General features: G+C 39.8%; 1 protein-coding gene across 1 annotated transcript in view; it reads left to right on the top strand.

Annotated features, from left to right (window-relative positions):
• The window catches only part of LOC311270320 (inactive pancreatic lipase-related protein 1-like), a gene marked incomplete at its 5' end in the record, with an annotated part of 41,223 nt that extends 29,207 nt beyond the window's left edge, over positions 1-12,016 (top strand). The window contains 6 exons of the mRNA XM_084375125.1: positions 5,344-5,460; positions 7,333-7,451; positions 8,934-9,063; positions 9,945-10,059; positions 10,261-10,428; positions 11,932-12,016. Of these exons, the coding sequence (XP_084231251.1) occupies positions 5,344-5,460; positions 7,333-7,451; positions 8,934-9,063; positions 9,945-10,059; positions 10,261-10,428; positions 11,932-12,001 (719 nt within the window). The 3' untranslated portion in view covers positions 12,002-12,016. The remainder of the gene's footprint in view (positions 1-5,343; positions 5,461-7,332; positions 7,452-8,933; positions 9,064-9,944; positions 10,060-10,260; positions 10,429-11,931) is intronic.
• Positions 12,017-12,755: the final 739 nt, after the last annotated feature.

Raw genomic sequence — 12,755 nt, 5'->3', positions numbered from 1 at the left:
GTGTGTATTGGAAAGTAGGGAGAAGAAGAACACGTTTGAGGGACAGATAGCACGATCGGTCCATCAGACGTGTTACCTAATTACAATTAGAAAGACATTATATCACAAACAATTTTATCACAAACAATCCCGGTTCCTTTGGTTGAGGTTTTAAAGGAGAAGTAGCTTCATATGTTTCCTTCGTTTGACCTGTGTGAAAGGAATGTCCCTGTTTGTTAGGTCAAAAATAGTTCGTACAGGGGGTTACCATCGTAAATTAATTCAAACTGATTCCCTCTGGTGGTTTTATGACGAGAGAGTGTTGTTCTCCCTCCTAAGAGATGACACGGGGAGACATCCCGGCGTCTCCATCCTGATAACGTCCTCACACAGATGGAAAGTGTTAATAATAAAAAAACAACAGGGCCTCAGCAGGTCAAAGGTCCACATGAGAGCATTAGGCATGTTTCCCTACACTTTTCTAGGGTAGGTTTACCATTAGAGGTCCAACATGATCGTGGGTCCAACTTCACTTTTGGTGTATTCCAGGAAGTGATGCATGAGCTTGGAGTCAAACAAATCATGTCATCTGCTTATCATCCCCAGTCCCAGGGTGCAATCGAGAGGTACCATTAGACTTTAAAGTCTATGATTAAGACCTACTGTGTTAGTTATGCAACTGACTGGGATGTAGCAATACCATTTTTATTGTTTGCCATAAGAGAGTCTGTGAATGAGGCTACTGGTTTTAGCCCTTTCGAGCTCGTTTATGGCCATCAAGTAAGGGGACCACTGAGGATGGTGAAAGAGCAGCTGTTGCAGTCAGCTTCTGAGACAGATGCTCGGTGTGGTTTCCTGCAGTATGTAGCGTCCTTCAAGGACCGGCTGCATACAGCTTGTGACCTGGCCAGGAGTAATTTGGAAGCAGCTAAGGGAAAGATGAAAACCCAGTATGACAGAAAAGCAGTGAAGCGGACTTTTAACATAGGAGACCAGGTTTTGGTGTTGTTGCCCATGGGTGGAGACAAGCTGGGGGTGAAATTCTATGGTCCGTATAAGGTTGTCAGGAAGGTCAGTGATTGTAATTATGTTATTGAAACACCTGACCGGAGACAAAAATCACGGCTATGTCACATCAACCTCCTGAAACCTTATTATACTCGTGACTCGTCCGTAGTCTGTATAACATTTCAGGTTGCTGCGGAGGATGGGGAGAGTGAGGATGATGGGGTTGGGTCAGGTGAGCCAGTTATTGCTAGGCTTAAGAACTCCAGCGCCCTGGCCAGTCTCAGAGAGTCACTCAGCCATCTCACCACAGAGCAGAGAGAGGATGTTGTACATCTAGTGGAGCAGTTTAGTCCTCTGTTCAGTGATACACCTGGTTTAACAAAGTTAATAACTCATGATGTTGACATTGGTGAGGCAACACCCATTAAGCAGCATCCTTATAGGATTAATCAACAGAAATGGGCTCAGGTGAAACCGGAGTTGCTGTACATGAAGGAAATTGGGGTGGTTGAGCAGGGCTCGAGTGAGTGGAGTTCTCCTTTAGTACTTGTTCCCAAGCCTGATTTAACTGTGCGCCTTTGTATTGATTACCGAAAGTTAAACAACGTAACTAAAACTGATGCATATCCTGTACCCAGACTGGAGGATTGCATATATAGGATTGGCAATGCACAATATGTGTCTAAATTTGACTTATTAAAGGGCTACTGGCAAGTGCCCTTGACAGAAAGGGCCAAAGATGTATCTGCATTTGTTACTCCTGAATGTTTTTATCGCTGTAATGTCCTCCCATTTGGCATGAAAAATGCCCCAGCAACCTTTCAGAGGTTAATGAATTTGGTCACCTCTGGATTACAGAACACGGTGACATATTTGGATGATGTGGTTTGTTACAGTGCTTCATGGTCTGACCATATGGAACATATTGAACAGCTGTTTGACCATCTTAAACAAGCAGGGCTGGTAGTCAACTTGCCTAAATGTGAGATTGGAAAAGGGCAGGTCACATATTTGGGGCACCAGGTGGGTCAAGGCTCCGTTAGACCTTGGACTGCCAAAGTGCAGGCCATTTTAGATCTGCCTGTTCCAAAAACGAAGCGGCAGCTAATGCGTCTTTTAGGAATGTGTGGCTTCTATAGACGTTTTGTTCCAAATTTTGCAGCTGTGACGTCACTACTAACAAACCTGCTGAAAAAGGGAGTCAAGTTTAGCTGGTCAGCAGATTGTCAGAAAGCTCTTGAGATGGTTAAAGCTATTTTAGCTACTGAACCAGTACTGGTTGCTCCAGACTTCTCTTCCCCGTTCAAGCTGGCAGTAGATGCTTATGATGTTGGAGTAGGGCAGGACTACTGCAGACTGATGTGTCAGGTATAGACAGGCCCGTGGCATACTTCTCTAAGAAACTGAATCGCCATCAGAAGCGATATTCCACCATTGAGAAGGAGGCCCTGGCACTTGTTCTAGCAGTTCAACACTTCGAGGTTTATGTCTCTAGTGCTGGAGTTGATCTGGTGGTCCTCACTGACCATCACCCACTAACATTCCTGTCAAAGTTCAAAACATCTAGTCAGAGAGTGTTTCGTTGGAGCTTGATTTTGCAACCATATAACTTGACCGTGGTGCATTTGCCAGGCAAAGAGAATGTCATTGCAGATGCCTTGTCAAGGGGGTGAGCGTATTAGTAGTAGTATATGTGAAAAGTTTTGGAGTGCAATAGTGCATCATTGCTAGCACTTAAGGTATTGGGGTTAAAAGACTTATTAAACGTTTACATCATCTTTCAAATTGATAGGCACATTCCCTGTGTGTTCTATTAATGTGATGTCTATATTCAAGTTTTAAGAAAACGAGGAAAATTATTACAAAAAGGATAAACAGAATAATAATAATAGGGAAAAAAAACAAATAAGGTGGCTCTGGGTTGTTATTTTTTTGTTGCAGGGGGGGAGGAATGTTAGGAGTAGAGGGATTGTAGTTCCTCCTTTTCTTTCTTTTCTCTTTCCCTCTGTTTTCACAAATTAATGGACTGGTTTTGATGAGAGATGTAAGAGGTGTGGTTAAGCGGTGCTGAGGTTGGGATGACCTCACTTGGAGAGGCGTGTGCCTCCTAGCCTGAGTGAGCGCCACGCTGGAGACGCGGACTGAGGAGGAGACGCACCTTACCCTCCTGAGAACCAGCCTGGGGTACGAAGACCCATCCACCATCATTCTTTTAAAAACTTTGAACTGAAAACCAAAGACGGAGCTCGCCGGCGGCGGTGTCGTCCTGGAAGACCAGCTATCTCCGGTAGGCCGACCCACCTCCACACTTTTCTCTAGGTGAAAACCAGTCCATCTCCGCCCTGCTTCTTTCTCACGTTCTTTCTCCTTCTCACGCACTACAGGTTAGGATTAGCACGCGTTACGTTTGAACGTTTGAAGCTTCCTAGACCTGCTAGTCCGTAACAATATGTATCCTCAATGTGCTGCAGTATTATAAACTATATTAAACATATGTATCCTCACTGTGCTGCAGTATTATAAACTATATTAAACATCTGTATCCTCACTGTGCTGCAGTATTATAAACTATATTAAACATCTGTATCCTCACTGTGCTGCAGTATTATAAGCTATATTAAACATCTGTATCCTCACTGTGCTGCAGTATTACAAACTATATTAAACATATGTATCCTCACTGTGCTGCAGTATTATATTAAACATATGTATCCTCACTGTGCTGCAGTATTATAAACTATATTAAACATCTGTATCCTCAATGTGCTGCAGTATTATATTAAACATATGTATCCTCACTGTGCTGCAGTATTACATTAAACATATGTATCCTCACTGTGCTGCAGTATTATATTAAACATATGTATCCTCAATGTGCTGCAGTATCATATTAAACATATGTATCCTCACTGCACTGCAGTATTATAAACAATATTAAACATATGTATCCCAGCTGTGCTGCAGTATTATAAACTATATTAAAGATATGTATCCTCACTGCGCTGCAGTATGATAAACTTTTGTAATTCCCTCGAAGCAGGCAAACACAAGTGGCTTTCTTTCAATGGGTTTATTTGTCTTCTTCTCTCCAAAACCACCAAACATCAAATCCACAGTGAAAACTACAGACAAATACATACAAAGTATAAACACAAAGTTAGCAACAATAAAAGCATTAACAGTAGGCTATGTGGAAAACTGCTTATCAAAGGAAAACACAGACAAAAGAAACATAAGTTACCTCATTGGCTGCGTGCTGTAAATAAGGGAATTATCGTGGAGGGTCCTTTTTAACATTTTACAACCACTTAATATTGTTACTTAAAGCTTGTTACTTAACAGGACAGATGCTCATCCTTCTCCGCTAGCTTCTCACTTCTCCTCTTCACTGAACAGCGCAACTCGATTTCAAAATAAAAGCAGTTTCACAATAAAAGCTCTTTCTTAAAACAATATTACAAACAACCGTTACAACTATATTTAACATATGTATCCTCACTGCGCTGCAGTATAATAAACTATATTAAACATATGTATCAATGTGCTGCAGTATTATAAGCTATATTAAACATCTGTATCCTCTCTGTGCTGCAGTATTATAAGCTATATTAAACATCTGTATCCTCACTGTGCTGCAGTATTATAAGCTATATTAAACATCTGTATCCTCACTGTGCTGCAGTATTCTAAACTATATTAAACATATGTATCCTCTCTGTGCTGCAGTATTATAAACTATATTAAACATCTGTATCCTCACTGTGCTGCAGTATTATAAACTATATTAAACATCTGTATCCTCAATGTGCTGCAGTATTATAAACTATATTAAACATCTGTATCCTCACTGTGCTGCAGAATTATAAACTATATTTAACATATGTATCCTCACTGCGCTGCAGTATAATAAACTATATTAAACATATGTATCAATGTGCTGCAGTATTATATTAAACATATGTATCCTCAATGTGCTGCAGTATTATATTAAACATATGTGTCCTCAATGTGCTGCAGTATTATATTAAACATATGTATCCTCACTGTGGGTTTTTATAAACCATATACTATTATTACTTTAAATATAATAATTGACTGTTAGTTAATGGTTATGACTACATTAAAACATGTTAAATAATGTATCTGTAATATTGTTGTAACTGTTTTAATTTAATTTTTACAAACTTGACTTAATAAATAATGTATGAATTAATACCTTAATTACTAACACCATTAGTTAATGGGTACTTGGCATATTAGTTGACTAGAGGAATTAATGTTATTTAATGTACCTTTTTATTGTAATGTGTTACCAGAATCTAAATCAAAAAGTGAATTATGTTTGCTTCTCCTCAGGTCTGGGGATATCACATTCTGTGGGCCATATTGACTTCTACCCCAATGGAGGAGAGCTGATGCCTGGCTGCTCCACTAACAGAGGCCAGCCCACTGACCTGGATGCCATCTGGGAGGGTAAGAACAGAGACATACAAACACATTCAACGGACGAAGTGGAAATGCAATGTTCTCAAGGATGATTTGGTATTATTTCTGCTGTCCAATCAAAGACTGCAGTCTTTCGCACTCAGTCAAGTCAGCTATTCCGTTTGCTTTCGGTTGCTGTGTCAAGTTGTTAATGCTGGTTCAAAGGCTACCTCCAGAATTCTGACAATTATTTTACCATGTCCATGGCCCATGTGATTTACTTCTGAACTGAAAAACTGGGCAAAAAAAGGCAACTTTCTGTCCTTCATATTCGTGTTGGGCTATGTGTCTCTAAAGTTTTAATGCAATATTTTTATGCTGTATCACAATACACCATATTTATTTTTTTGATATTTTTTAATTTCCTGAAAAATACTTCATAAATGCTAGGACTAGACAACAAAATCAAATATTGCAATATTTTGGGGTGATCTCCCATTTGGGGGGAGATATACCAATGGGTATACGTTATAGTTGTCTTTGGTCACCTTTTGTACTGCTGTGTTGTACCTTTTTGGTACACTATGTTTTATTTAGCACTCATTCTCCTTTATATGAACTATTTTTACCCACTGATGACACTGATAATGATAATAATGACGTTTGATAATAATCTGACGCATATGACTGTCTTCCTCCACTTCTTTTATAACTTGTAATTAAATTACTTACTTGTGTAACTGATATTAGTGTCTCTAATATTAACTCATCCTTAATACCAAGCTATTACATGGTTATAACTTTGATAATTACATGGTATTACTTCATTACCTCTTTATAATCAAACTATTGCCCTCCTTTACCATGTTATTACCAAGCTGTCATGTGAAATGCTACAGTTCTTTGATTGGTTTGAATCCACTAAATCCTACGATAATCAGCTCCACGGTTTCTCTGTCTGTGTTGCTGTCTCCCTTCATGAGCTACAAAGTAAAATGTGTCTGTACATCTACAAGCACATATTGTGACCTTTCATATACTACTGTGATATGCTCTTCACATTACACTTCCATTGTTCTCAGGTCTATAGGCTCAATCACAGGCATGCTTTCTAAAAACAACACAATGACTCATTTATCCTATTTTCTCAACCTTGCAACTTACAATGCGCAGCCTCTGTGGAATATTGGAGTTGTCCCAATGGAAAAATTGTAAAGAAATTCCAGGCAGAGTTATTCCTGCTGGACCTGAGCAAATATTTTCTAATATGGATGACGACGGCCTTCTTTTGAAATGTGCTGCTGAGTAGCAAGGCTCAAGTGGCAGCATTGGTGCCATGCCTGGGTCTGGAGGGGGGCGGGGGAGGGGCAGGGGGATTAGGAGTTGGCACAGCTGAATGTACCACTTTTGATCATATAGATAAGAGAGGGAGAGTGGGATCCAGGGCTGCATAGCTGGAGGTTTTGGAGCGCCTGATGTTTGCCCTGTACTAGAAGAGAAAACAAGCGAAGCCATGACCTCTTTCTATGTTTGTCTCTGGCTGACACGTCTCTCTGTCTCACATTCTTAATCTGATTCTAAGATTCTCCTTAATATTGTTTACCTGATGCTGACTTTCAAAACTGTAATTTCCTCCTAAATCTGATTTTCAAAGTTATAGCAGGAAATGTAATTATATTTTAGAATTATTTAGAATTAATTCTCTCTCAGTTGACAAGTTCTCAGTTTTCTAGACTACCAAATCTCTCTCGTGCTCAGCGATACATAATGACCCCGGTCAGAAGGTCATGAGTTCATAATCTGAAATTCAAGACTCAGATCTGCATTTGCGCACCCCTCCCTTACCATATCCTCATTTAACACACTCCCTCTCCCTTCTTCTTCTCTTCCTTGTCATCATCTGTTCTGATCTTTTGCCAGGTACCAAGAAGTTTGATGCCTGCAACCATGTTCGAGCATACCAGTACTACAGTGAAAGCATGGTTAAACCCCAAGGCTTTGTAGGCTTCCCCTGTTCTGACAAAGGCAGTTTTGCTGCTGTAAGTCTTTTATTCAACTAAGAGTGATAAACTAGTGCCTTACCAAGTGGTTATTTCTCATGTAATATCCTTTTTGATTGGAACATGTTCAGAATCTTTTTAAACAACTGTGTGACTTGATCTGAAAGTGTTTTGTTTTGGCCATGTGATCAGGTAGAATTCTTAAATGCTAAATCACCTTACTGTAATTAAATATACAAATAGCATCCTCAATAAAAAGAAAGGAGACACCGTCATGATTTTATTTTACATTTTGCCTTGTCTTTCCCCATGGAGGAAGAAGTATAAAAATCTTTTACTTAAATGGGAACTTTGCTGATTTTCAACCAGCTTTTTATTACTACAATTTTGGTAGAATATGCAAATGAACAATGTTAGACTTAATGCATTTTGCCTGCACCCAGAGCCCCCCACATTTTACTGGCAAAAATCTGCCACGACCTGTCATCTGGCAGATGTTGGGCTGTTGTATCAACTACAGATTGTTGTTCTGCATTTTGTAAGTGTGTCTGCGGACACAAACAGTGTAGTCAAACTGTCTAAACTAGGCAGTGCTGATCTTATCTAACTATAAACCAGGATTATATTACTACACTGACTGCTTTCACAAACTGGTTACCTGCAATCGAGAGAGTGTGAACGGGAAGTGGCCTCCATATTGTTTCTGTGCTGTGAAAACAGAGGCTGAAAAACTCTGATCAAACTGTAAAACAAGGTGGTGCTGATCAAACATGATTACCGTCACTGCCTGTTTCTCTCTTTGGAGGAGCTTTAAGCAGTGTAAGAGATGTGCATTATTTGTGCCATCGTCATCTGTCTCTTGAGCGACTGAAAAGTATGCCACATTAAATTCCATTAGAGCTTTTGGAAGACATCTTACGTCCTCAATTTAAAACATGGGCTCAGACAAGAAAAGGGCTGGAGAAGGAGAAGGGGCCCATATTACTACTGTCCCAGCATGTGTGTGGGACTGCCACCTGTTCCTGTATGACACTGATATGGCTGTGAACCATTTTTTTAGTTTTAGAAGTAGATTTGGCAAGATTGGATTTTTGTTGTGGAGGGGGGGTGATGCAAATGGGCTTATGTCTTCCATGGAAAGGGCTTGTATCTGCAGCTGTTGGTGTTAATGACACAGTTTATCCCTGCTCTGGACACATGTCCCCGATCAAAGGAGGCCCGGGAGTGCCGAGCATGACCTCATATGACTATGTCCCTGTTGAGAGATGACAACACCTCCTTGTCGTTCACCTCGTAAACACCCCCTGGTGTTATTCCTGCAGCCATAGCTGACAGTTGCAAAGTCAGCCTGTTCCCACACAGTAACTTATTGCAAAACTGGCGCCATTCGCCACCTTCATATCTATAAGGTGGCAATCTGCAACATCTTAAAGGACTGTAGGGGGAAAAGCTTTTCCGACTATTTATTGAAAGAAGACTCTTGTACTCCATCACAAAACATGTCTGTCCTTGTCTTCACAGGGAAAGTGTTTCCCATGTGCACACGACAACTGTCCTCTGATGGGCCACGATGCTGACAGGTTCACTATGACTGATGATGTTTTGAAGATGAAGTACTTCCTCAACACAGGCAGATCAGAGCCCTTTGGCCGTAAATACCCTGCTTCTCTTATCCTAACAAAAATAAAAGTGTGACTTACACATAGGTTAGAAGAACTCACTTTTAAGATCTCAATATGAAGAAAAACTAAAACTTTTTCATATCATTACTATCCAGAGAAGATTTGCATTTCCAGTCGTGTTTTTTTGTCTTCTCAATCTTCTCAGCTCTCTCCAATCGCTCTATCGCTCGCTCCAAGCATCAAACAAACAGCCACATCAGTCAGCAGTGCAGTGACAGTTTATTCAAAGCTTAGTTCCTGAGAGTTTGCACTCACCATATTTTCTAACTGACAATCGATCTGTTATGGCCCCATTTCAGGCTAAGTGATATGGCATAAGTTCAATACAAAACATGTAGAAAAGAAAAATATTTGGTAGTAAAACAATTCATTGATTTTTTACTGCTGTATTTAGATATTCCTATTATAATATATTCATTTAGGAGCTTTGCCAAGTAAATATTGATATAAATGATTATTTGCAATTTAAAAAAGAATATACCGTCTATATTTCTGCCCCCTATCTTGCCACCCCATGAATATTTCTCTATATCCACCCCTGTTTACGTAGCTGTTTAGTAACATATAAATGCAGCATAGGCAGGAGAAGGCAAGAGCTTTGTCGTTGTCAGAGTACAAGGCTTCGACTGTTTCCTTGAAGCAGTATATACCTGTGCAGACATGGTACATATCAAACTTGAAAAGGAGTATGTACAAAAGACTTGTTCAATCACTTTTTGGCAGCACCATGTTGTACATTTTTCAAGGCTTTCCCTCCAGCAGCAGGCAGATAGACTGGCAGATATTTTGTGCCTGTGTTCATTGATGGTGATGGATGTATCAAATGATTTACTATTTCTTCACATTTTAGGTTACAGTTACAGAGTAACAGTTACCCTCGATGGTCCCAGCTGGCCCAATCCAGGCTTCCTGTATGTGGCACTCATTGGAGACAATGACAACACTGGAGAGTACCAGCTTCATGTGTAAGAACATTGTTTTGTGGAAAACCAGGAGGAGTTGGGGTAAAGTTGCTGAGAACCTCATTTCTTACCTGATCATGTGACTCCTAGCTGCTTAATGACAGGTCTGGTCAGTCGCAGATACTAACTGACAGCTCAGCCACTGGAAACTCATGAAGTGTGTTTTGACACTGATCTGTTGTGACTGTTGTGATTTTTTTTCAGGGGTACACTGATGCCCGGAAGGACCTACGAGCTGCTGATTGATGCTGAGGTGAATGTGGGTAATGTGACAGAGGTGAAGTTTCGGTGGAACAACCATATCCTCAACCCCTTGAATCCCAAGTATGGTGCCTCCAAGGTGGAGCTGCAGAGAGGAAAAGACAAGATGATGTAAGATTCTGTCTCTGTAAACACGAGTGTCACGTGGCACTCAACACACCTTCATGTGAGATGATAGCACGATTGGAAATCAAGCACCTACACACTAATATCTTATTAATCATCAGCCACTTCAGTACAATTGGTAGTAGAGGCGGTGTATAATATATTTGTGGTGTTTAATGATAATGGTGCTTTGCCATAAATGGTAAATGCCAAAAACTATTCGCTTTTTGAGCTTTGATATCTTGTTTAAAAAGAGTTGTACTTAACACGATTCAGCCAATTTCTCCTGCTCTGATGAAGTATGTACAGGTCCAAAACAACAGTTTCAGGTGGCTTCCTTTCAGGAAACTAAGTGGCTGAATAATTTCTCTTGGCATGTGGCCTTCTTATGGAGATGGGTTTGTAATAGTTTTTAATCGTTCTCTTGGTAGCAAGGGTAGTAAACAAGGGTAGTTTTGGGGGGGGGGGTTTCGCCATAGAACACAAGTTGACTGATTATAAACTGCTCATTATTCCATTTTATATTTGTTAAAACCATTTTACCTATTTATTTATTTTTTTAACATTTGTTAATTATTGCTATGAAAATACAATGTCTTTTAGGTAAATTCAGGATGATAATATAAATAATAATAATCACTAGAATTCATCCCCAGATAAGTGTGGAGTTGTTGATCCACTACACACATAAGAAAGTTGTGTATAATGGTAGTAGTCCTGCAAAGATTGCACTACATAATGTGGCTTTTTGATATTTTTAGATGACCATCTACAGTTCATAGGTCAGAAATCTCACCAAATCTCAGAAAAAAGATTTTAATGATTGGCCAGATGATGGATCTTCTTAAAATGACGACTTATTTAGGCTGTAAGAAGGGCACTGTTGCATAACAACTACTGTCAACACCAATCACAGCTAAAGAGCAGATAACATCCATTGTATATAAGCAAGCTTTACTGCTGAGACCCCAAACAGAAGAAACACATCTGTTTTTTAAACATGTCATCAGTATCAAATCATGTATAGAAGTCATGAAGTGATGAAACATGATGATGTGTGTTTTTGAGGGGTGTTAACAGCTTTGTTTCTGATGTCAAACTAGCAGTTCTCTGCACTGTTGTGCCGCAGCACATGACAGGGGCTAGTTTTGGCCACTAGAAGGCAGTATGGGACTGCCCCGGGGCCCTCTACGCTGCTGGAGGGGTGGGGCTGGGGTGAGATGGTAAGGGAGGCACTCTACCATGAAGATTTCTTTTAGTGGTGTATACTGATGACTTGTCACCCTTTTCTCTCATATCATTGCAATACATCTATCAGTACTAAATATAGTGATGTTGGAAAATTTTGCTTGTGCTGGAAGAAAACTATCAAACACTCATGCATACTGAGATTTATTCTACAGTGCACGAAAGGAGACTCTGTGGTTTAGACACCTTTTGGATATCCTTCAACATTCTCTTCTACAATGTCTCATTCAGTTCCTTTTATCTCCTTTTCTGCATTCACAGCATCTTCTTCTGTGGAACACAGAAGGTGGAGGAGAATGAGATCCAGTCTGTACTACCATGCCAAGTTTAACCAGCCACAATCCCCATGTCACTCAGGTCTTTCAATAAAGAGTTTGCATTCCAGCCTCTTCGTCTCTCTCTTTTTTGATCCTTTGTGCTGTTGTGCAGAATTTAGTAGCAGTATATGATCAGACCATGAAGGGAGCCTGTTGAAAGGGCAGATCAACTGTGGAGTAACTTGAAGACACACATTAGACAGGAAAAGAATGAGCTAGCTTGCCTACAACATGTTTGTATTGACCCGGGAAGATTTGGAATTATGAATCCAGTGAGCACCACCTGGGACCTCAACATTGATTTCTAGTTGAAAACTGGATGATATTTGGCCTGAACATCGAAGATGACTTTTAGACGTTATAACATCAACATGTCACAAATCACAAAGTTGTGTTTTAATTAGTGTTTTAAAAGTTTTAATGATTTGTTCAGTTGTAGGTTGAAAGAGAGACAATATGTGTTAGTGAAAAGGTCTTTCTTGCACTGGTTGGCTAAATTTGAGATGCACTAATTGTGAGATAAGATGTACTTTCAATGCATTTAATGTTACACATATAATGTTATAAATATGGAACAATATAGACCACGAGCTGGAGACGAGAAGCTTCAAGGACACATAATTGCTGCAGTTTTAAACATTAATGTGAAATAAGACTAGTTGAAGCTCAACAGTGCTGTCCTTTATCCAGAAGGTTGGTGGTTCAGTCTCTGTCCCCCTCTGTTGTTTGTGATATTGCAGTATTTGCTTTGAAGATTTATCCTCTAAA

The sequence above is a fragment of the Pagrus pagrus genome, assembly GCF_965226575.1.
Source record: "Pagrus pagrus genome assembly, chromosome: 15".
Lineage (NCBI taxonomy): Eukaryota > Metazoa > Chordata > Actinopteri > Spariformes > Sparidae > Pagrus > Pagrus pagrus.
The sequence above is the reverse complement of the archived record's forward strand: the minus strand, read 5'-3'. Positions and strand labels throughout refer to the sequence as shown.